This window comes from Anabrus simplex, chromosome 2 (genome assembly GCF_040414725.1).
Source record: "Anabrus simplex isolate iqAnaSimp1 chromosome 2, ASM4041472v1, whole genome shotgun sequence".
Taxonomy (NCBI): Eukaryota; Metazoa; Arthropoda; class Insecta; order Orthoptera; family Tettigoniidae; genus Anabrus; species Anabrus simplex.
Genome location: NC_090266.1, coordinates 973,106,238 through 973,131,760, shown reverse-complemented (window position 1 = coordinate 973,131,760; position 25,523 = coordinate 973,106,238). Strand labels below are relative to the sequence as shown.

The window sequence follows — 25,523 nt, the reverse complement described above, 5'->3', positions numbered from 1 at the left end:
CAAATTTCTTTGCAAAACGTAAAGAATTTCACCTTGTTTTCTTGATATGGCAAAAGCCCAAAAGCTTATTATCATCTCTACATTTATGGGCTGTGAAAGCATCAATCTAAAAAATGTCTTCATTGTTGGCTCATTTGTTGCTTGTTCACCAGTTTTACAACTGTTCTGTCTCTAGTTACCAGTACCATTAAGAAAAATAATTGAATAATTGCTCTAAAGGAACTATTCTGGTGTATTACTGTATTAAAATATTGCAGCAGAATTGTATTTATAGCATTAGCAGTATATTAATACATGTTAACTTCAAGGATCTGAAACCATTACTTTATTAATAAGCTGTTTGTGGAAAGAAACTGAAGAGGATAGCTCTAGTTAATATTAAGTTATGTATGTTACAGTAACTGAATCAAATATAAAGTTCAAACATGTTATTAAACAAGAGAGTCAATCCTTGATGCAGTCTTCCCATGAAAAGAACTCTTAAAAACATTTAAAAGTGAGCCAAGGAAACTCAAAATGCCATGCATCAAGAATTAACAAAGTATGAGAGTAGATGTGAGAAGCAGTCTTACTAGTTGCAATAGGAATGCAAGATCTCAAAGCATCGCCAGTAAAGCCAGGTAGGCATCCACAAGATGGAACATGATTCACAACACGGCATTCAGCACTGATACCACATGTGCCAGGGCATGGGTCACGACACTTGTTGTTAATGCAGGTTTTCTCCCGTGAGCAGTCTGAACTGAGAACGCATTCTGGACGGCAGCCCGTATAAGGATCTCCAAAATAGTTAGGTAGGCAAGAACAAGCACCTGCTCCATTTCTCTCTCTACAGGCAGCATTCGGGCCGCAAGGAGAGGGGTTACAGGGATGCCTGGGTAGTTCCACAGGCCTCACTGTTATAACACAAATAAACATTGAAAAAAATGGACCACCACTTGGTTTCTAACAGCATCATAATTCATATATTGATGAAAAAAAAAAAAAATAAGCTGGGAATGAGGATAGGGAATATACACCAAATCATAAACAAAAGGACAGAGTTAAACTCCACATCTTCATACACTAATGTCCTCCAGCTCTGATTTGCAATTTCCTCAGGCCCTCCCAACAAATGCCAAAATCAAGACCGAGATCTATTAAAAATGGTTTCTTTAATGATGAAACATGGAAGTAGAAACTAGCTTACCAGGGAGTGAAAGGAAATGGATCTAAAAGAACTAGAACTTATGAGGGGAAAGCCCATCCAAGTGAAGAGAACAGTGTATGAAGATGTGAAATTCATTCTTGTCCTTTTGGGTTTACATGCTCATCCTTGTCTCTTCTTTATGTTTCTCCTTCATCTCATATTTATCATTTGTGTATGTTCCAATCCTCATTCCTCTCTTGATCTGTGATTTATATTCATACACCTTCTTGTATTTTTTCTTGTATATTTTGTTTAGTAAATAATAATAATAATAATAATAATAATAATAATAATAATAATAATAATAATAATAATAATAATAATGGCGTATGACCTTTGGAGAGGCCTAGTGCAGGTCTTTCGAATCGACACCCTACAAGCGACCTGTGTGTCTGTGAGGACGGGGCCTACCCATGATAAATACTAATGTTGTAGATGCATACATACCCAATCCCCAAGCCACAAGAATTAACTAATTAAGGTTCAAATCCCCGATTAGGGTGGGAATTGAATTTGAGACCACTTTGACCGATAACCATTTTGCCATTGAGCTGGGAATAATAATAATAATAATAATAATAATAATAATAATAATAATAATAATAATAATAATAATAATAATAATAATAAAAATCACTTTAAACTGCTGATAATTATTAGAGGTTCTGGATAGCTACAATTTTGTCCTGAAAGAGGTTCGTTATCATATCATGAAATCTACCAACACAAGTCTCTCATAAGCGCTTTTAAATATTAAGTGACAGTTGAAATTGAGACCCATAATCTAGAATACAACAGGCAAGTGCCTAAACCGACTGAACTATACAGCCAACTAAAAGCAAAGACAAATCTACAATGAAGATCATAGGTATGCTATTCCCATTGGCAATGTTGTTGGGCTGTTACAAAGATGATCAGAGGTAATGAAAAAGGGGACATTCACAACTCTGAAATAAAGCAGCAGTTACTTTAAGAGAAGAACTTATTCCTACTGAAGAAGAAAGCATATTAGTTCTGGGAAATATAAATAGCTTACATCTCTTCTTATTTCACAAGGAATTAATTTCTCAAACATTGAAAGTAAACCATACAAATCAATATTCAAAGACCTGTTTGTCTCATATGGTCCACTCAACTGCAGTCAATTCCTGATCACTGAATTTGGAAAAATGATTTAAAGTTTAAAAAAAAATAGTCTGAAAATACAACTGAAGGTACGGAGAGAACTTTTTCATAAAGACTAACAAGTTAAAAAGATGATGGAATTATTTAAAACTACTACAAAGGTAGTCATTAGGATAAACTTAGCATTGTTTATCTAAGGTATAACACTTATTTTAGAACTTTTGAACATTAAATTACAGGCTATAATTCTGTATGTTATGGCATTAAGAGTCAATAATATATTCTGACTTGGCCTAAAATATGGCTGAAAGATTTGAAAACAAATTTATACATTTAAGACAATTTAAAATTATAAAACTGTCTTACATGTAAGCAATATGAATTAGAATCTAATTTTTACAATCAACTAATCACTTCTAAGAATGAATGACACAGGAAGAATTTAACTTATTGTTTCATAAAATAAACTGCAGTTTAAGACACCAAATCGTATATAGTTGAAATTCAGATTACCCAAAAGAGAATCTCTGAAAGAGAACTAAAAAAATGTAAAACTTAAGTCCTTGCTTTCATCGAGGTAGTGTAGCTCTTTTCACGTACATCCCCAATGGAGGTGAGCTGCATGTATCTTTTAAAGCACATCCCAGCCCTCCTGCCATCCGTAAATCTCTCGTAGTACTAGGAATCAAACCTGGGCCTCCGAGGACAGCAGCTAATAGCAGTAACAATTACGCTTCAAAGGCGGAGAGAAAAAATGTATCATGCATCCAAGCAATACTATTAATGGCCCCTTTTCCTATTAATTTCTGCCATAACAATATTTCCAAACTTGTCCATAGTAACAAATGATTTAAGAAACACAGTTAATAATATTATCCACTTCTGCAGGCTTTGTATCTTCTCATCCAAATTATCAATAAATATATAGTCAATTATGTGTATTATGTATCTCCTTTTTGATAAAAATAAATAAGAAAAGTAAGTATACTCTGTCCTACCTTCAACGGGGTTACATCCAGAAAATGGATCTCCCTCAAAACCAGCTGTGCATGAACAAACGGGCTGGTGATTGTGAACTGTGCAGCGAGTGTTGAATCCACATGATCCAATGCATGGGTCACGACATTTGTTTCGGATGCATGCAAGATGTGTTGGACAATCCTGATGGATTGCACACTCTGGGCGACAGTTAGGAGGTGCTCCCAACATTCCTGCGATGCATGAACACACTGGGCGACCATCTATAACTCGGCATTCTGCATTGGCACCACATGGAGAGGGCACACAAGGGTTCTGAGGTTTCTCTGGAAAATCTGAAACATCATCATCATCGTTGTCATCATCATCATCATCATCATCATCATCATCATCATCATCATCATCATCATCATCAGAACTATGTCCTATAAAAACATTAGTAATTCATGGTGTATTTGCTTAAATGCTCTTGACAGGGTTTGAAATGTCCCCACATCAACCTCAACTATTAGTTCCCATCTCTAAACTAATCACTAATTACTTTTATGAAGACTAAGATGCTTAACCTTGACTTTATAGCAAGATGGTTGCAGTTGGACTTGATTGTATGGCAACGAGTTAAAGCAATACATGTAGGTTTTAATAATCGTTCTGTGCCAGATTCTTTGAAAACTGGAGCTGAATGAATCAAAACAAAGGAGAAGTTTTGATATTTTGTATCAAGTGTTGCCAACAAGGGCAGAAATTGTGGTGAAAACATGTCACTGCACACAAACTCCACATTAAAAGAAAAATTAAGCATATATATGCTTTTATAAACAATGTTTCTAACTGCATAAAACTACAATGTTCTGGGTATATATATAAAAAATGATTTTCAAGTCAACTTTTAAAGTGAGCATAATTGGTATAAATGAGTAGTTGACATCAAACGCTAAACAAAGGATTATCCTCCCTCTACCTAATTACAGTATTGTGACTATACATATTAACAAAAGGAACTGTTTCTTCACTTTGGGATGCAGGAGACATAATATAATTACTACTACTTTAAGAGAAAATAAAGAAACAAGTAGAGTTTGAAATTACAGAGAAAGCAATGAACAAGAAATTCTCTGTTTCAGTCTTACAAAATTTCAGAAATAAGAAAAGTAGAACACTCGCTGAAAATAGATGAAAGGCCTGATAACTGTATTTTATCCCTTAACCCACTGCCATACTAATTATAAGGTGCTGAGCACTTATTTTTTTTATAGACATATGGTACAGTTTGACACTACTAAGGTTTATACATGTAATCTGCCATGTACAGAATTTTAATCATACCTGTGTTCAATGTAATGTTGGAGTCACTCTGAAGAACAATTTGAAGATGTTTACTGATGTGAAACACCCTAAAACACTCTGGGAAATTACTTCAAAGGAAAAGGGATTGTGCATAGATTCCTGGATGGACTGAAAGGACTGTAAGGTGGGTTTTCTTACTTGAGTCATGAGAATGCATAAAGTAAAACAACCTTTGATTTCATCTGGTGTTGTGGGAAACCATTGGCTCGTACAGAGCAAGTTGGCAATTTTTGTGAAAAACTGATCAACAAAAACAATCTGTTTCAGTAGCTATCTCGTCCATAAAGTTTCGTGAACCATGTGTTGAAAAATGTCTCGAGGGAAGGGATCAAAAGCCCCCCCTCACTCTCATCCAAATTCTTTGTCACACTGTTATCACTTTCACTGCTAGTAAATGAAACTGTATCACTTTCTGAAATCACATCACTGCCTAATTCACTCTTGCTCGTATTTATTTATTTATTTATTTATTTATTTATTTATTTATTTATTTATTTATTTATTTATTTATTTATTTATTTATTTATTTATTTATTATTTTAATTATTTATTTTATTTATCTTATCAAGCCCTCATGAAACATCTGTTAAAAATAATCATCACAGAGAAAGTAGATTTGACTCACAGCATCTGGACTAAAATCGATAAAAAGTTTCATTATAGCCTATAATGTAAATAACAGTAATAAGTACACTGATCAGCCAGAACATTATGACCACCTACCTAATAGCCGGTATGTCCACCTTTAGCACGGATAACACCGGCGACGCGTCTTGGCATGGAAGCAATGAGCTCTTGGTAGGTCGCTAGAGGGTTTTGGCACCACGTCTGCACACACGTCACCGAATTCCGGGGAGGGGGGCAATGAGCTCTAACGCCACGTTCAATTACATCCCAGATGTGTTCGATCGGGTTAAGATCTGGAGGGTTGGGAGGGCCAGCACATTAATTGCAACTCGCCACTGTGTTCCTCGAACCACTCCATCACACTTCTGGCCTTGTTGAAAAATGCCACTGCCGTTGGGAAACATGATCAACAGGAAGGGGTGTATGTGGTCTGCAACCAGTGTACAATACTTCTCGGTCATTATGGTGCCTTTCACGAGCTCCACTGGACCCATGGATGGCCAGGCAGATGTTCCCCCGAGCACAATTGAGCCGCCGCCAGCTTGTCTCCATCCCGCAGTACAGGTGTCAAAGAGCTGTACCCCTGGAAGAAGACGGATTTGCACCCTCCCGTTAGCATGATGAAGGCATCAGGATTCATCAGACCATGCAACGCTCTGTCACTGCGCCAACGTCTAGTGATGATGGTCACATGCCCATTTCAGTTGTAGTTGTCAATGTCGTGGTGTTAACATTGGCACATGCATGAGTCGTCAGCTGCGGAGGTTCATCCTTAGGAGTGTTCGGTGCACTGTGTGTTCAGACACGCTTGTACTCTGCCCAGCATTCAAGTCTGATGTTAGTTCCGCCACAATTCACCGCCTGTCCTGTTTTACCAGACTGCCCAGCCTACGATGTCCGACACTTGTAATGAGGGGTGGCCGCCCAACCCCTCGACGTTTGGACGTGGTTTCACCTTGGTTTTGCCACTTGTTGAAGACACTCATCACAGCACTCCTCGAACACCCGACAAGTCGTGCAGTTCCCATAATTCTTGTGCCAAGCCTCTCGGCCATCACAATCTGTCCTCGGTCAAACTTAGATAGATCGTGCTCCTTCCCCATTCTACACACAGACAGCACACTCACTGATACTACATGCACCGTGCATATATCTGACTAGCAGCCATTCCTCATCAGGTGATACTGCTATCGCCTGGACAGGTTTATATTAATAGTAGTTAGGTGGTCATAATGTTCTGGCTGAACAGTGTTTTTACCAATAACTACTGTTCACTCCCTTAGGACAGCAGGAAATAAGTCAAACGAATATTTCCTTCTGATATTAGACTTACACTTGTTCTATGTGCCTTTGTTCTGTGTCAATAATTCATTGTCTGTTATGTTTCAGTCATATTATCTGCTCTGTTTTGGCCAATTTCAAATGTTCTTTGCTAACAGTCATGCAAGTACACAACTTTACATATCTACAACAAAATAACAACTACTTTGCGAATTTTCATTAATACTCACGTTCCTGTACACAGCGCACAAATGGATCTCCTGTGAGCTGAGGTGGACAGCTGCAGATAGGGTTATGGTTCACCACTTGGCAGTGTGCGTTCAGGCCACATGTCCCAGGACATGGGTCTTGACATTTCTTATTTATGCAAGCCATATTCTGGGCACATTCTGCGCTAACCACACATTCAGGGCGACATGATGGAGGACTTCCTAAATAGCCAGGAAGACATGAACAGACTGCGTGTCCACTAGTCACACGGCAAACACTGTTTGGACCACATGGGGATGGATCACATGGATTCAAATTTGGTTGTACTGTAACATGAAAATACAAGAAATACTTCAGAATGTTAGAACTACAAGTCATAAGGAAGTAAATAATTGAAAGGTGGACACAAAATGTGAGCAATAAAGAAAGCATTTGTACATTTCTGGTCCATAGTCTACTTGGATCATATGAAAGACAAGTTCATTGAATCAAAGAACTGATATAAATAGATCTTCTGTGAACTGATTCCCCATAATAATCTCTGAATAGAAGATTATCTGCATCTTTTCACATCACTCATTCATTTACTTGGCTAACAGAAACTATGTAACATGCCAGGTTTTCTTAACAACCAATCCCATCCCACACTGTACCCTTCCCCTTTTAACACCTGTTACAAACACCATTTAATCTCCTAACTCCTCTTTGTTATCTTCCCTACCTGAACATCATTAACCCTTAACACACGCAGATCTGACCTCTTTGCTGACTCACCCAGTTTTACTTTCTTTTGTTGGCAGGTTTGATCTTGATTCAATCCAGTAGTATCTGAAGGTAATATGACAGTCTCATGTTGGTGATGTAATGCCACATAAAAGACCTTGGCATCCCCAAAAATATCATAAAAGTAGTTAGGGGGACGAAAAACCATTATTATTATTATTATTATTATTATTATTATTATTATTATTATTATTATTATTATTATTATTATCATTATTATTATTATTATGACACTTTCTTTCTTTCTTTCTTTCTTTCTTTCTTTCTTTCTTTCTTTCTTTCATAAGCCCCATTCATATAGACAGGACCTCATTAAATTCCATTTTGTTACTGAGGAGTACCTGATCTGTCAAACACAAGAGGGACTCCATCACTCCCGCAGGTCTGAAGTTTGCTAAAAACATCTCAGAAAATTTCTGTGAACCACTAGCACTGCTTGAACCTACTTCCATTGAGAATGTTCGCTCTAACAGTTTGGGGACCTCCAGTAGACTGGGTAGTCTTAGTCATCAGAGCACATGAAGGGCCACAACTTGGAATATGTATCAGATGCCCATTCTCATCCCCTAACAACCTGTATCCCGATCCACTCAGCTGTTGCCCACAATGAGATTACAGGAACCCACACCATGAACCACGACTATTCTCTCTACTTCAAATACTTATTCTACACATATATACTTAAAACACCATCTCTGACAACACTAACATTCTTTCTGAACAATGAACAAAGTCATATACTACATTTTGTAATACTAGTATCCAGTTCTTTAACACTTCTATAAAATCTGGCTTATTCTCCTGTTGCCCCAGCAAAGATAACATTTCCTTTCAGCAAAAGGAGATTCAGAAAATAGGCTGGTAAATAATTAAAAAATAGAGAAAAATGGATTTTTCTTGTAATTCTGGGTGAAAGACAATTAAACATATTATAAATTACGATAATGTGTAAAAAATTAAGGTAATGATTAACTAGTAATTATAACTGTAAGTGTGGTACTGCAAATGTACCTGAAAGACATAATTTAGAAAATATATTAAATTTACAATGTATTATACTGACTCACATCTGTTTTTGACAGTAAATTAATTACCTTGGTAGAGGGCTCTGAACCATTTTGACAACCACCATGCTCAGCAACCAATTATTAGGACAGTAACATGTTATATCTTGTGTCTGCTACCAGCATTGTGGTTTGAAAGGTATTTTTAGTGGGGAGGGTTCATATTGTTCTAGGTTATCAAGAATGTGTCCTTAAAACTAATGTGATAAATGTTAATGTCCATGCATTTATTTGTGTATTCATGTCCTACATCTAGTAAGTTGTTGGCATATAGAGATTCTGTGCCATGTGTGGGTACTCCATGTCAATGACTATCCATATATTTTTTTGTATTCATATCCTATGTCTAGTAGGTGGTTGGGAAATTGAGATTCTGTGCTGTGTTTGAGTACTCCAATGTGGTCTGCATAGCTCATATTTAAATTTAACTGATTTTTCTAATGAAGAATTAGGAGCCTTCACAGCATTTGAGTTTGTAAACACCAGGTAAAGTTATACATGCCTCTGTGCTAGATATTGTTTTTGGATTGCAATCTGTTAACCCACTGAATTCTAATATTATTACTGTAGCTATGAGTTGACAGAATACCAATTTAAAATGGAAGGTGTAATGTACTGTAACATAAGTAACATAATATAATGGATGAAATCTGTTATTTAGGTATTCCACAACACTTCTTACTTTTCTTAGCTTATCACTCACATGTGCAGCTTCATTATCACGAAAATGCAGAAATATTTAAATAAGTAAGAAGTGCACAAATGACATTGTTTTGCTGAATAGCAGAGTGTCAACAATAATCCTCTTTGACCAGTTCATTTTCACTGAGGGCTTTTTTACTTGAGCCATAATAATCCATAATGCAAAGTAATAATAAATAATGCTATATGTTTTACGTCCCACTAACTACTCTTTTACGGTTTTTTGGAGACGCTGAGGTGCCAGAATTTAGTCCCACAGGAGTTCTTTTATGTGCCAGTAAATCTACCAACACGAGGCTGATGTATTTGAGCACCTTCAAATACCACCGGACTGAGCTAGGATCGAACCTTCTAAGTTGGGGTCAGAAGGCCAGCGCCTTAACCGTCTGAGCCACTCAGCCCGGCATAGTGCAAAGTAAGCCTTCATTTCATCATTAGTTGTGTCAAACCATTTACTGTCAAAGTTTTTGTTTAGAGCCCAGGTTAGATAAACACTGATTTGTGTATCTTGTTTCTGTGGTTATAATCATCCAGAATTTCAGTCAGAACACAAGAATAAACCTCTAATGCAGAGGGTCTATCACAAAGACTACGAGAAACTACTGGGGATAGAGATGATACGGTTATAAATTTGCATACACCTGGTACGTTATCATCTTCCCACTCCCAGTTATTTTCAGTTGACCATGCTCCAGCAGAAATGTCAGGCCACTTTTGATGTGGATGGGTGTAGGATATCCAATTCCTTATCTGAATTAGTATCACATTCTGACAAAGATTCATTGCTTTCACAATTCATAAAATCTAAATCACCACCACCTTCTGATTTACACGAGACTTCACTATCACCACTTTCGCACAAATAAGTTCCGATATCCAACTCAAATGTTCACATCTATGCACAGCCATTTCGAAAAGGAGCTACAACAGCGGAAGACACTCCACCTAATCTTCAAAGATTGAGGTAACACAAACAACAATATCAATATTACCTCTTTCCAAAGATAATGAAGGACAACTATAGAACAGCATAATACTTCCATATATCTGTGTCATGCCAAACTATCGACACTCGTACAAAGATCAGCATGTCTCTGAAAAGTGTTCCGGCTCTTCGGTCTCAGAGGCTGACCATGTCTCCGAGACAATGTTAGATGGCAATGAGTTAAGAGTTCTGATCCTCATTCCGACAACCCCTGCACAACCCTAGGTGTTTGCAAACTCAAATGTAGTAATCGCTCCTAATTCGACATTGGACAAACAGTCAAAATTTTGACCAGAACACATCAGACTACTCAAATATAACACACAATCCAAAATTACCAATGGTACTGTACATTAAAAGACAATGCATGAATATGTGCATATTAACAAAATCATGTACATTCTCCAAAACAGTTCTGAAGGACACACCCTCAAAACTAGAACAATAAGGGGGGAAAGCAAGTGTGTGCATCTCTCTGTGCATGTGCGTGTGTGCATGCGTGCATGTGTACGTATCCATAGTATATAAATATCCACAATTCAAATAACAGATATAATAATTCAAATCCAATGCACTAAAGTGTCCTGAAAATGTACCTGAAACTTCTATGACTCAACAACTGAGGATAGCTGTTCCAAAAATGGTTGAAAGGATTTTAACAAGGTATTGAAGATATTGAAGATAGTGAAATTGCAATAATTTACAGTAGTTATAATTACCATCATTACTTCCTTTTGCTTGTTGCTTTACGTCGTCGCACTGACACAGATAGTCTTATGGCAACGATGGAACAGGAAAGGGCTAGGAGTGGGAAGGAAGCGGCCGTGGCCTTAATTAAGGTACAGCCCTACCATTTGCCTGGTGTGAAAATGGGAAACCACGGAAAACCATTTTCAGGGCTGCCGACAGTGGGGTTCGAACCTACTATATCCCGAATACCAGATACTGGCCGCACTTAAGCGACTGCAGCTATCGAGCTCGGTACCATCATTACTATGCAATGGGCATTAACGTTTAAGAGAATTATATTCATTTTTAATGCTGATACTTACATGTTATTGGTGTCTGACGACAAGACTGGAATGGATCACCTTGGAAGCCTTGCATACAAGAGCAGACAGGCACGTGATTAACTACATTACACTCAGCATTGACTCCACAGAGACCTTGGCAAGGATCACGACAGTGCTTAACCAGACATGCCAAATGACTAGGGCAGTCAGAGTTAATAACACACTCCGGACGACATCCTGCACCATATGGATTACCAATATACGGTGGAATGCAGGTACAGCGAGCAGCTCCATTTTGAGCCACACACTGAGCATTTTCCCCACAAGGAGATGGATTGCATGGGTCAGGTAGTGGTGTTAACATTGCTGTGTGAACAGAAAGACAGTCATAAACATAAAATTATGTATATTAAATGAAAAGGCATGAATATGTAGATATTATACAAATATGTAAATTCTCCACAAGATCTCTGAAGGACATACACACAAAACACACTCTCTCTCTCTCTCTCTCTCTCTCCCCCTCCATCTCTATGTGTACATACATACATACATATACATATATATATATATTACAGTCTCTGTTAATACTTTGTGGATGTGCGCAGTGACAGTCCATGATGAGCGAGTATTTTATTTGCTGCCATAGTTGCTTTGAACATACAAGCTATGCACTCTGGTGAGAGTCAAGGTCGACCATCACCTGGTGTATCCCATTATAAAAACTTGCATGTTTTGCATTTAGCAACTGGAAACTAGTTTCTTTTTTCTGATTGTAAGGGCAACAAAGCATGTACTTCTATATTAAATCTCAGAGCTATTTTAGTGAATATAGATGGAAATATTCTATGGTATTCTAGAAGGTTCGATATGATGTCATTATCAACCAATCACAGTTCAATTCCATGGTATGTCATTATGTGATGAGTTAATGTAGGTGTTCGTGGCATATTTCGCACTCTCACTATTATACTATTCTTCATTGAACTAAGATCCATCGCAGACTGGACTTTTGCAATTGTACTTAGTGTGAGCACACCATTTAGCTATATGCTTAACGTCACACCGACACAGATAGGTCTTATTGTGACGATGGGATAGGAAAGGGCTAGGAGTTGGAAGGAAGTAGCCGCGGCCTTAATTAAGGTAAAACCCTAGCATTTGCCTGTTGGGAAAATGGAAAATCACGCAAAACCATCTTCAGGGCTGTCAACGGGGGGGTTCAAACCCACTATCTCCTGAGTGTAAGCTCACAGCTGCGCATCTCTAACTGCAAGGCCAACACACCACTTAGATGTGTAGTTCACTTACAGGTTGGAGATAACAACAATAACACAACTGATGATCATTTCACCAAGATGACATTCCAGCATGGCATATTGGAGTTAAATAAGGATAGATTAGAGAAATTCATAAGAAAATTAATGGGAACTCCTTCATTTTAAAACAAATTTTCAACTACATAAACACTGAGCAACAAACTACAATATGTTGTGTATGAAAACGTTCTCATTTATCATTTGGTGTTGAAAAATGAGGAGGTACGGTACATATCCACATGGACAAGTTGTTCAAATTACAGAAAAGTGTGGTCAGATTCATATCTAGACTGAGACAGAGACATTTATGTAGGCTTGCATTTCAGCAAAATTATATTTTGACACTCTATGGTTTGTACATATTTAATGTTATCTTAGAGGTAAGGAATAATGCACACAAAATAATAACTAAACGTAACAGGCACAACTATGAAACTAGCGGTCAGACAACTATTTTAGGTTATGGGCAAATAACAATATGCTGAACAGGAGCCTTTTAAAAATGGAGTAACCTTTTACAATAAACTCCCCCACGGAATAAAATTGTTGACAGGCTCCACACTTAGAAACTTAGCTAAAAAAAAGGTATTGTACTCTTTACGTAAAATTAAGCTCATTTCAAAAATACCATGTATACAGGTTTATGTTATGTAAATTTAAACATAACATAACATAACTGAAGCTTTCACAATCTAAAACGATACTCATGTTCTTTTTTAGCTACACCGTGTGGAAGAAATTATTCAAAATATGAAGAAAAGGTGTCGACATTTTGATTGACCTTTGTCAGTCTTTATCAGAACAATTGACAAACAAAATAGCACTGGTCAACAAGATGTTTTTCTGTGCTGTGGACTGTTCGAAGCTGGATTGTTGATTTCTAAGAGGAGCAATTACCGTGAACCAAGCTGTGCTAAAGATGTAACCTGCATCTCTATTTAAATTATGAGGATATTTTCATATTTCTATTGCTTCTCTTACAATCCTAGAACCACTGTGTTTCACCCAAGCCAGTACTTCGGTATGACTGAACATGATGTTGTGGCGGGTGACAAGGCCATGATTTGCTAATGCCGACTTATCTGTTTGGTTAAGGTGAATGCATCCGTCATGTTCCTTCATGTGTGTGGATACTTATCTTGAGGTCTGTGCAACGAAAATTTCACTACAAGTACAGTACATTGAATCTTGTAGACACCAGGATGTGGTTTGGATATCCAATCTTTAGTTGGTCCAAGAAGTTGCTGTACCTTTGTGCATTCTGATTTCAGTCTTAACATTGTGCTTGAAGAGAATCCTGGCTAAATGATCTGTTTTTCACCTGAACATATGGCAGATATGCTGTACCCCATACCCTAGCATTAAGCTCATGAAATTTTTTCTGTCTCAGATACAAGGCCCTAGAAAAAGCAGGGTTGATGTAACCATTTCTGAGAAATCCTGTTTTCAAGGTGTCAAATTCCTCGGCCAAAGATGCTTCCACACACATATCCTCCTGACTCTAGTTGCTAAGGTCGTAATTATGCCAATATTTTGTGCAGGATTTTGGTGCAAGTCTGCATGGAGATACCTGTTGGTATGGGTTGGCTTCCTATATACAGTGTGGTGTAAGGAACCGTCAGGTATCTTAGAGACCATCATATCTAGGAAGGGTAACTGTCCTTCAACCTCTTCTGCATAGTGAAGCATATAGAAGGGTGTTGATGATTAAGATGTTCTAAAAACTTATCAAGCTTTTCCTCCCCGTCAGACCATATGACAAAGACATCATCGACATACCTTCCCCAGACTTTTGGTTTAATAGGTGCTGATGATAGAACAAAGTTTTCAAAAAATCTCCACGTAAAAGTTAACTATCACATGAGACAGAGGGCTACCCATTGCTACACCGTCTGTCTGCTCATAATACTCACCATCCCATAGGAAGCAGGAGGCATGTATGCAGTTATAAAAAAGTCTCGTCATATCCTCTGTAAATTGCTGCTTGATAAGACCCATAACCATCTCCGGTGGCACTCTAGTGAACAAAGATTGCACACCAAAACTCACCAGAACATCATCAGGTTGAAGCCGTAATGATTTCAACTTAAGACATGAAATTGGTGAGTCCTTAACATGAGATGGTGTTCTTCCAAGAAGTGGTTGAAACGGACTACCAAGGTATTGCAACATGCGCAGAAACTTCTTGGACCAACTAAAATTTGGATATCCAAACTACTACAACATTCCAGTTTCTGCAAGATTCTATGTACTTGTGGTGAAGTTTATATTGACAGATCTCAAGATCGGTATCCACACCCATCATGGAACATGACAGATGCATTCAGCTTAACCAAACAAATAAGTCAGCATTAGCCATGTCACCTAGCCATGACATCATGTTAGATAAAAGTTATGTAAAAATGATTAATGCGCACAACACTGGTATCACCTGGATTGATGTTTTCCCTATGAATGCACCTAACCAATTTACCTCAATACTAGGTCTTTTGGAAATCTGAACACTGAAGCTTTTGCTCTGCCCTTACATATCATTGGACTTTCATCACGGCACACAGCACATACGATCCATCTGATTAAACTATGAACATACTGCACAGGTAATTGAAAATATAAAGAAAACAGGTTCTGAGAAGACCATGAGGACAATAACTTCACCACCGGAATTGTTTGAATAACTACACTTGTTTAAGAACAAACAGCTTCTTATGGCACTGAAAGAGGCTCTACAGACTTTGTAAGGTATAATAAGTATAATTTTCAATTGACAATACTCAAATTTCCATACATATTTGGTAACAACGCGAATTCCACTATTCATAACAAACACAAACTAGCACTCCAGCTGCCACCATTATGGACAGTTTCGATAGGTCGGTTAAGGTCTGAGGTATTGTAGTTGGTCTTGTCTTAAAAAATACTACTTACTTGTGGGTGTCTTTGAGCAACCAACAAAAGCATCTCCTTCGTAACCCTTGTTACAGCTGCAGTATGGTGTGTGGTTGACAACATCACACTTAGCATTGGCTCCACAGCTCTGCACACAAGGATCCTGACATTTTTCATTAATGCAAGCCTTTTCACGTGGACATTCTTGATTGAGAACACATTCAGGTCGGCAGAAAGGTGGGCTGCCAATGTAATTTGGTGAACATGAGCAGACTGGGCGGCCTTGTTTTACCAGACAAATAGAGTTAGGCCCACAAGGGGTAGGAGAACATGGACTTCCAGGAATGTCCATATCTAGAACAGAACATTAATTTAAGAGTCAAGTCACCAACACATTGACACAGGCATTCTATAAAATAAAAGAACAACATATTTAAGTAATAATTGTCATTAGTAGAGGTAAAACACAGAATGTGAACCAAACAGTACAGGAGAAGACAAAGTAGGTACAGAAGACATGTTCTGATAGTCAATACTAGAGGGATGGCAATATTAATTAGGGTTCATTGAGTATTTTAATTTTTTCCATGTTCGTGCTAATCAAACCCTGAACAAAATAGTGGGAGTGCAGGGTAGGTCTTTTTGTTACTGGGTAAATTAAATGGCTGATTTAATCCAGGCAGAGGAAAATAATAATTCAGCCCTTGAAAGTCACTTGTTAAAAAAATTACTTCCCAAACTAAAGATCAATTATAGCTCAGGTTTATAAAATTAAAGGGTACATAGAGCTTGTGCAAATAGTGGAGAAAACTGTAATCAAGATGTGCAGTGAGCCTGGTAACTAATGTCTACCTATTTATGAAGAAAGAAACTTTGCTTTGTGCTTCACTGAAACTCAAATCCACAGTGAAATGAGCGGCCGAAGCATTTACTTCCATCTGGAGAATCAAGAAGGAACTGGAAGTTGTCCAAGTAGGTGAATCCTTGTCATTTTTGACACATCGCAAGGAAAGGCCCAGAAGATTTGGAAGACCACTTCAGACAATTTTAATGAACATGTCATTCACCCCATGGCAAATTACAGATAAATTACAGATAAAAGAATACCCACTCTAAAGAAAATTTGTGCAAAATTACATACTTTAATAAATTTCAAAGGAAATATAAACACACTCCAAAAAATTCTTTGCATTCTAGGATTCAGGGGGAAGAAGACAAGGAATAACTGAAAAGTACCCCAGGAACAAAACAGTATCAGGGCCAAACAAATTGCTTATTGAAGAAGTATCCAAATGTACAGGGGGTAACGAATGGAAGCATCTATGAAAGTCTTAAGAGTAATGCTAGAATTCACAGTAGGATTGTATGTTTCATATGGCTGGGCTTGTAAAATATACTCGCTTACACTCTCCTACATATGCTCGTACCATATGTCACCATGTGCTTGACCCACTCCGCTGCATCGCTCTTCCCTGCTGTGCTATTCCCCTCCTGGGCATGTGATTGATTCCCATTATTTGCAGCAGCTGTATGTAAATGCCTCTTATTAGAAAATAAGAACCTTTGATTACAGCATCCCTGAGAATCCTTATCAGTTATTAAGATCATAAATTTCTCGTTGTTGTAGTTGTCATTAGTATCTAACGCATAATTTATCATAAGTCCTGTGTTTCTTGTCTTCAACCAATTGTATTATCCATTTTTCTTTTGCCTTTTTTTCTCTCTGTATACCACCCATCCCACATCATAAAGAAAAAATTCACAAAAATGACCCACTCTGGGAATGAGGATGACCGTCTCCCTGATCTGGAAGAATCAAACTATGAAGATGGCAATGTGTTATTAAATGAAATTTATCCCTGTCATATTTTTATGTTTGTTTTTGTCTCCCTTTTCTGTTGCTCAATCCTTGTTCCCAGCTTCCTGTCTTTAATCTTGGATACAAGCTAGCAAGATTTTAAGCCTTGCATTCTATTCTCCACCCTTCTATTAAATTAAAGGCATTACGGACCAAGGAAATATTTAACAATGAATATATACTAACAAGAAAGTTCAGAAAAAAATCCAATATATTGCTACAGCAGGATTTAGATAATAGACATCTTATAGTTAAACAAGAGGTACTATGACTACTAAGTCTTATTAAAGTTAAACCTTCTTCCCAAATGCCTTACTGGTTGATGTAAAGAACATGAGCAAATGACTGAGAACATAGTGCCCAATAAAAGTCAATTAGAATGAACATCAGGATGAAAATTTACTGTACATGAGTTGAAAACCTGTTGGCATAGAAAATATATCTCAGTGATAACTACTGACCTGGAATATTCAATTATAAAATTCTCACCTTGAACTGGTCGATGACAGCTGACAAAGGGATCACCTTCATATGTTGGAGGGCAGCTGCAAATGGGATTGTGGTTTATAACAGCACATCTTGCATCGATACCACATGTTCCTGGGCAGGGGTCAGTGCAACGTTGATTTATGCAGGCCTGAGTTTGTAAACAGTCAGAACTTATGATACATTCGGGTTTGCATACAGGTGGTGCGCCACGGAAGCCCGGTAGACAGGAACACGCTGCAAATCCTTGTGGAGACACAAGACAGCGACTGTATGGGCCACATGGCGAGGGGTCGCATGGACTGGAAGGAGTTGGATCTGCAAACAAGTTAAATTAAATTCTTCAATGCAGGTAAGAGAAAGTATGGAGATGAAAATTTATTAATAATACAAGGAAATATATACTGATCTCTAAAAACAATGTCAAATGCATAATCATGTAGTATATGTTACCAGGCACACATTCAGAAATTTGTTTTAGAAGAATGGGGTTCAGGATTGATTGACAGCGAGTTGATATATTGCATAAATTTCACAGATACAATATATACATAAAGCACTAGTGTTATTCCATATTTACCGTCACATGATAGACACATATAAATCACTACTGAATGAGCACTGCATCATTGTTGTTGTTGTTGTTGTTGTTGTTGTTGATGTTGTTGTTGTTGTTGTTGTTGTTGTACTGGGGGTACACCTTCTCTGCCCAGTTAAACTGCATGCCTTCCATAAAGCCATCGGTGTAACTGAACTTGAACTAATATTATGCAAGATACTTGGATTTTCAACTATTTTCTGCCATTGGCCGAAGTGCCCCGCCCCCCGGCAGGATTAAGGACAATTAATTCTTAAGGGAAAGTTAATTTTCACAGTTGGATAACCTTAATTTTTGAAGATTGTTTTGTTCTTGAGTCAAGCTTGTCAATACTTCTGACCCCCCCAATCTCCAGTATCTATCAACCAATCAGAAATTTTGTGAATATTTTCTCTAGCCCATTACAATTGGGGGTGTGTAAAGGCATCCAACCTATCTGGAAAGAGTTCTGTAAACTCCCGCTCAAGATTATATAAAAGCTGGGCTCTTTAAGGCCGTACTGTCATCTTCATACCTCCAGTTTATTGTGTGCAGCATGTACTAAGGGGGCAGGGACCGCAGGTCGGCGTTCAGAAGGCCCAGCAACTCAAGGTAATGGCAGAATTTTCTTAACATGTGATAGCTCCGGCAGATAGCTTGAGGGGAAGGCTTCAAAGCTCTTTTACTTCATGTAAATTTCTAAACCTGGTAGTTTAAATGTAAAATTTCCAGCCAGTCTAAGGACTGTGTTTTATACCCTACTGGAAAATATCTAATGTAAGGGAACAAAGAGTAATTTCCCTCTGTTGATTCCCATTCAGCTTGGTATGGCGTGACTAAAGTTTCTTATCCCCTAAAATTCTTAACACTCTTTTGGTATTTAATGTTTCTCATTCAGTCGCCCGGTGTAGAATAGTCTTAGCTTCTGTATCTTTGGCCATAAGTACACTTAGGGTTTTGAGAGTTTTCTAGCAGGAGTGCAGGTTTTTCGCCTCCCTACAATTTGTTTTTGGCCGATCATTATCAACCTTTTTCTTTTTACATTATGGCCATGTAGTATGGGCACTCATTGCTCCTGTTTACGTTACTGAAAGAGAAAATGAAAAACTGTTGAGCAGAAGTGACTGAAAATATCTCATTGGAAGATTGTCAGGTATATCCTTGAGCGCTGAAGAAATTTATGCCTCTGAGAGGCTAGACTGTATTAATTTTGGAGCTCAGACTCCTAGGCTATGGAAGTTAGTGGAGCAAACATGCTCTTATAAAATAGTGTACCTATTTCAGAGCTATAATGCTCATCCCTCGTATAGTATCATGTTGATAAATCTCTCTAGTTTTGTACCTGATTTTGGACTTTAGCCATTGATGTTGGAGCTGATGAGCTCATTGTTATATTGTTGATGTTTATTAAGATTTTCTATTTATCAAATTTTAGGGAAAAAGGGAGGAAAGAAATAAAATTTCAAAATTTAGTGCTTTAACTTATGCTCTGGTCATTTGCTTGTCCGCCCATTCACTTTGGCACCTTTTTTACACCTCTGTAATCCACAATATTTCAGGAACCATTATTATTATTATTATTATTATTATTATTAGCGTATTCTCCCAATAATGGAAGACGTTAAGCAAACAACTCAATCAAGCTTTCTTTGGGTTCTTCTTGTTCTTCCAATAGGCTTTCATTCTCTCTGAGAAGGCTTGTTTACGTTCTTCCGACCATTTCGGTCTGCACTGTTTTTGCTTTGGTTGCTCTGATGTAACTTCCCACTTGTTGACTTTGTGTCTGAAGGTGTCTCTTTCTAAAATGTCTGTTGCACATATGTTTGCGTTTTTGAGGTCCTTTCGAAGTTCGTCCAGCCAAGGTGTTGAATTCTTAAGTGAGCTAACATAATTTAATATTCTTTTTGACAGTCGATTTTCTGGTAATCTTGTGAGGTGTCCAAAGAATTTCATTTGTCTTTTCGTAATGTCAATTTCAATGTTTGAAACTTTTTCTGTTGTTTTAATTGATTGTAGCCTGTAACCATCTTGGGTATATCTTGCTCCTAGGATTTTCCTGATGATCTTCCTCTCTTGCTTTTTTATTTCTTCTAATTCTTGTTTACTGTTAAGTGACAATGTTTCACTTGCGTAAAGGACTGTTGGTTTTATGACTGTGTTCTAATGCCGAATTTTTGTCTGTCTTGACATGCATTTTTTGTTGTAGATGTCTTGAACTAACCCCAATGCCTTCTTGACTTTTTGGAGACGGTTTTGCTGTGAGATCTTCTCAAGGCCTGTCGGTTTGATGAATTCTCCGAGGTATTTAAAGTACAAGACCCGGTCGATTTTACCGTATTTTGTTCTCAGGCTCGTGATATCTGTCTTTGAACAGAAGAATTTAGTTTTCTCAAATGAAATCTGTAGTCCCACTTTTTCTGCAGATTCCTTAAGTATCTCAAGCTGCTTGATGGCAGTCTCCTCATCCTCTGTTAAAATCGCCAGATCGTCCGCAAATGCAAGGTATGGTACGTAGATGTTGTTTTTGGGAAAGCCCAATCGGATCGGTTTCCAAGATTCACGTTTCTTGAGTTCCTTCTCCCATTCTTCCATAACCTTGTCTAGGACGACGTTGAACAGAACAGGAGAGAGTCCATCACCTTGTCTCACACCTGTTTGAATGTCGAAGGGTTCTGAAATTTCTCCCATAAATTTCACTTTAGATTTTGTGCCCGTTAGTGTTTGTCTTATGAGTTCTAGGGTTTTGGGATCTAGTCCTCTCTCTTCTAGAATTTGGAATAGTGAGGGTCTGTCTATCGAATCATATGCCTTTTTGAAATCTACAAATGTGCATACTGTAGGCTTTTGTCTGAGGGCTTGTAGTTAAAGTATGGTTTTGAGGTTGAAAATTTGTTCTGGGCATGACCTGTTTGGTCTGAATCCTGCTTGAAATTCTGATAATTTGGGTTCTAATTGTTGTTGTGTTCTATGCAAAAGACAGGCTGATAGTATTTTGTATGTGATTGATACAAGTGAGATTCCTCTGTAATTGTTTACGTCTAACTTGCTGCCTTTTTTATGTAGTGGATGGATTAGAGCAATCTTCCAGTCATCTGGGAGCTTTTCGGTTTGCCAAATGTTTTGGATTATTTGTGTAATTTCTCTGAGTGAATTTGGGCCTAAATTTTTCAGAAGTTCAGCTACAATTCCGTCTTCCCCTGATGCTTTGTTGTCTTTAAGTTTCTTGATATGTGAATAAATTTCTTCTTGAGTTGGTGGTGACGAATTTTCCGGTATGATTTCTGGCTGTACTTTCGGGAATCTCTTTTTGGGTTCTGGACAATTTAAAAGCTGTGAAAAATTATTATTATTATTATTATTATTATTATTATTATTATTATTATTATTATTATTATTATTATTATTATTATTATGTAGCTTGACTGAGTGGCTCAGACAGTATAATGCTGGACTATGAACCCAAGTGGCCGGGTTTGAACTCGGCTCACAATCAGTCCAGTGATATACAAATGTGCTCAAACATGCCAGCCTCGTGTTGGTAGATTTACTGACATGTAAAAGAACTCCTGCAGGACAAAATCCTGGCTCCTCAGCAACTCCGAAAACCATGAAGGCAGTTAGTGGGGCATAAAACCAATATCATCATCATCATCATCATCATCATCATCATCATGCTGTAGTTATTTTGAAAGATTTAAAAATAATTACTGGATCATCTGCTAGTACGAGTATAATTTCTTCTTTGCATATAAATACTACCACTTATTATACTAATCAAATGGCCTCAGCTACCTTGTGCAAGCAAACTGATTTGACACCATTCAGGCTGCCTGCATGTTAGTTTCGACATTCCATTTTACTCTACCAGATAGCAGAGAAATATGGACTCTCTTGAATGACATACTGCTGATTTTTAACTAATCGTGTTAGGTCACCACTGAGTGCGTCACCAGAGACCTTTTAAATGTTGACATCAAACAACATGGAGTGCCGAATGGACTTCTTGCCACCCTTCAAAAATTTTACTGCCACAGCTGGATTTCAACTCATGATCTTGGAATCCAGACGCCTACTCGCTACCACTGATCCACAGAGTGAACTGATAATACCACTAAAGTTTTCAGTATGGTGTGCTTTCCTTTACATCAGCTGCTCCATTCTTACGCAGCCCAGCAACAAAGGGGAAGTTACATTACCCAGTTCAAGTCCAGATCACTGAAGGCTACCAGTAGAAGCTCACATTAAATTTCTAAATTGCTCAGATAGTTGTACAACAGCACCAATTCTAGTGGATATTGATTAGCTAATGACTTCAGATAGCAATGTGAAGTATTTGTAAATAAATTGAAAATGCTAAAAGATACAAAAAATTTCAGGATTTCTCCACTAAATACAATCTTGCAAGTTTCCTGCAAGGTACATATTTCAAGCTTAATATGACACTGGGAATAAAAGCAGGTTATATGCAAGGGATTGCAGCTTGATTATGTTGTTGTGTTGATGAAGGTTTATATCCAAGTTGTCCATTAAAATTTTATCAGAAATTTTTCAAACTTTTTTTTTTTTTCTTCTTTTCAAATTCCAACTAATTTTGTTATGTCAACTCTTAATGCATCACCAGAGATACTTTAAATGTCAACATCAAACAACATGGAGTTTCGAATGGACTTCTTCCCAATCTTCAATTTATTTATTTTTTTGCTATTTGCTATTTGCTTTGCGTCGCACCGATACAGATATGTCTTATGGCGACGATGGGATAGGAAAGGACTAGGAAGTGGAAGGAAGTGGCCATAGCCTTAATTAAGGTACAGCCCCGGCATTTGCCTGGTGTGAAAATGGGAAATCACGGAAAACCATCTTCAGAGCTGCCGACAGTGGGGCTTCAAAAACTTGACTGCCACTGCTGGATTTCAACTTGTGATCTTGGAATCCAGAGGCCGACACATCTAGTTGAACAAGAGATGTAGTTTGTTTCGGAATTATTCGTAGTTCCAATTCCTTTTTTGTCAGGAGAAAATTGCATTAGTTTTGATGTCATTGCAAGTTGTCCAAGTAGCTACTAATGCTTCTTTCACTGACATGTGGGAAGAACACACCACTAAACCATGCTTTAAGATGATCCTTTGTTAGTGTGCCTGATCTAGAAGTAGTCACGTAAACACTTACTGGTTGAAATACATTTTCTTTCTCTCAGAAACCTGTCCACTTGTTTCTTGCAATACAATGATGAAAATACAGGTGTCATCGTACATCATACAGTGGTTACTAGTGTTAACTCATATTCCTCCTCCAGATCTCAGATGTGAAGATGTTCTCCTAAGAGAATTCAACAAAATAAAGAACAATCCAAAACTGCAGATACATGATGATATCGGTGATGCAAATACAAATCGCCTGCGTTCAAGAAAACCACCAACAAGAGATGCCATGAACTTGAGGAACAGACACTGCCAAACTTCCGTTGAATGGTAGAAGGGACTCGACGAGAAATACTACCCAACAATGCCTCCTTTGAAGAAGATGCCACCACCAGGTTTCAACCTCCCTCGAAGACTATGGTCCACACTGAACAGAATTCGAACCAACCACGGGAACTGTGCAGCCTTCCACTACAAGTGGAACAGAATTTCAATGCCTGAGTGTGGTTGCGGTGCTACACAACAGATGATCTAGCACATCATCACCGATTGTAAGACAAGAAAGTATATCGGCAGTGCTAGTGACTTTGCTCTTGTGACCCCAGAAATTATAGACTACATCCAAAATTTAGATATACGTGTATAGAAATGTAGATCCTATCTAAGACAGACACTGTATTTCTAGCCATACGCTAAATAAAATTCAGAAAGTATTTTCAGTGACTCCAGTTTCATCAAAATCAGAGTGTACACTTGTAAGTTACGTGAAATTTTTGAAATTAGAAATAAGTTTATCTGTTTTGATAAAATACCTTCTGTAATCTAACACAATTTCTGATTCAAATTTAAATAGAATTTATAACATCTATTTCTTTAGTGACAATCACTTAAAGTCACTGTTAAGTCCTCATCTTGTATGAATACATATCTTGTCTAACCAAATGAACTATAAATAAAAATCAAACAAAAAATATAAATTCTCACCATAGAATAGAAATTAAATGAAACCATATTTTAAAATCTTTAAAAGCAATACTACTTGTAGAATGCACACAAAGACACGCAACGAGGTAGAAAACTGACTGAGAAAAATTATCTTCCTAACCGATAAAGGAAGCTTGTAAATACCGGTATCACAACTTCCTTTAATCTTTTTCAGTGGTATTTTTAATGACAGAAAGAGGAGTCTTGTAATGCCGAATTTACAGGCAATATAGGACAGTAATAGTGATGTACACGAGCAATAAGCTTCCAAGTCAAATATCAAATACAGATACAAAAACTGATCTGACAAGATAGTAATTCTCAGCCAACTTTATTATAGTATTAAATGTAGTAAATATACTAATTACAAAGTGAATATTACAGCAATGTTATCAAGTGATAACTTTATCTCAGACTTTCAAGTCTTCCTTTACTCTTCCTTTATGAATGCTCTTCTAAGTACAATAGGAAGAGAGAAGTACCAAATTTCCAAGCCTTCTATCAGTTCACAGAAATATGCAGTCTTATTTTTACAGTTAAGACATTCTTATCATTAAAAAATATGATTGGATCATTAAATTCAAGTAATTACCTGGCTTGAATGGATAGCAAGACATGAAAGGATCTCCAGTATGTTCAGGTAGACAGAAGCAGACAGGTACATGGTTCACAGCTTCACACTGTGCATTTACTCCACAAGCTCCATTACATGGCATTTGGCATCTGTTGTTGAGGCATGCTTTTGTAAGGGGACAGTCAGCATTGAGGACACATTCTGGCTGACATGCAAGATATGGATTACCAAAGTAGCCTGGCTTACACACACAAGTTACTGCTCCATTCTTTTCACGGCACAGAGCATTGGCACCACAACTTCTGACTTCACATGTGTCCGTTTTTTCCTCTGGAATGATTTCAAGGAATGTAATGTAGAACATTATGTACAATATATAATCAGAATCTAT

The 25,523-nt window shown here is 37.5% G+C and overlaps 1 protein-coding gene across 1 annotated transcript in view; it reads right to left on the bottom strand.

Moving 5' to 3' along the window:
• dpy (dumpy) overlaps nucleotides 1-25,523 on the bottom strand; it is a 562,668-nt gene that overhangs the window by 265,061 nt on the left and 272,084 nt on the right. Inside the window, 8 exon segments of the mRNA XM_068226068.1 lie at nucleotides 573-896; nucleotides 3,313-3,717; nucleotides 6,778-7,083; nucleotides 8,169-8,189; nucleotides 11,362-11,670; nucleotides 15,552-15,866; nucleotides 17,860-18,174; nucleotides 25,151-25,462. Coding sequence (XP_068082169.1) covers nucleotides 573-896; nucleotides 3,313-3,717; nucleotides 6,778-7,083; nucleotides 8,169-8,189; nucleotides 11,362-11,670; nucleotides 15,552-15,866; nucleotides 17,860-18,174; nucleotides 25,151-25,462 — 2,307 coding nt within the window.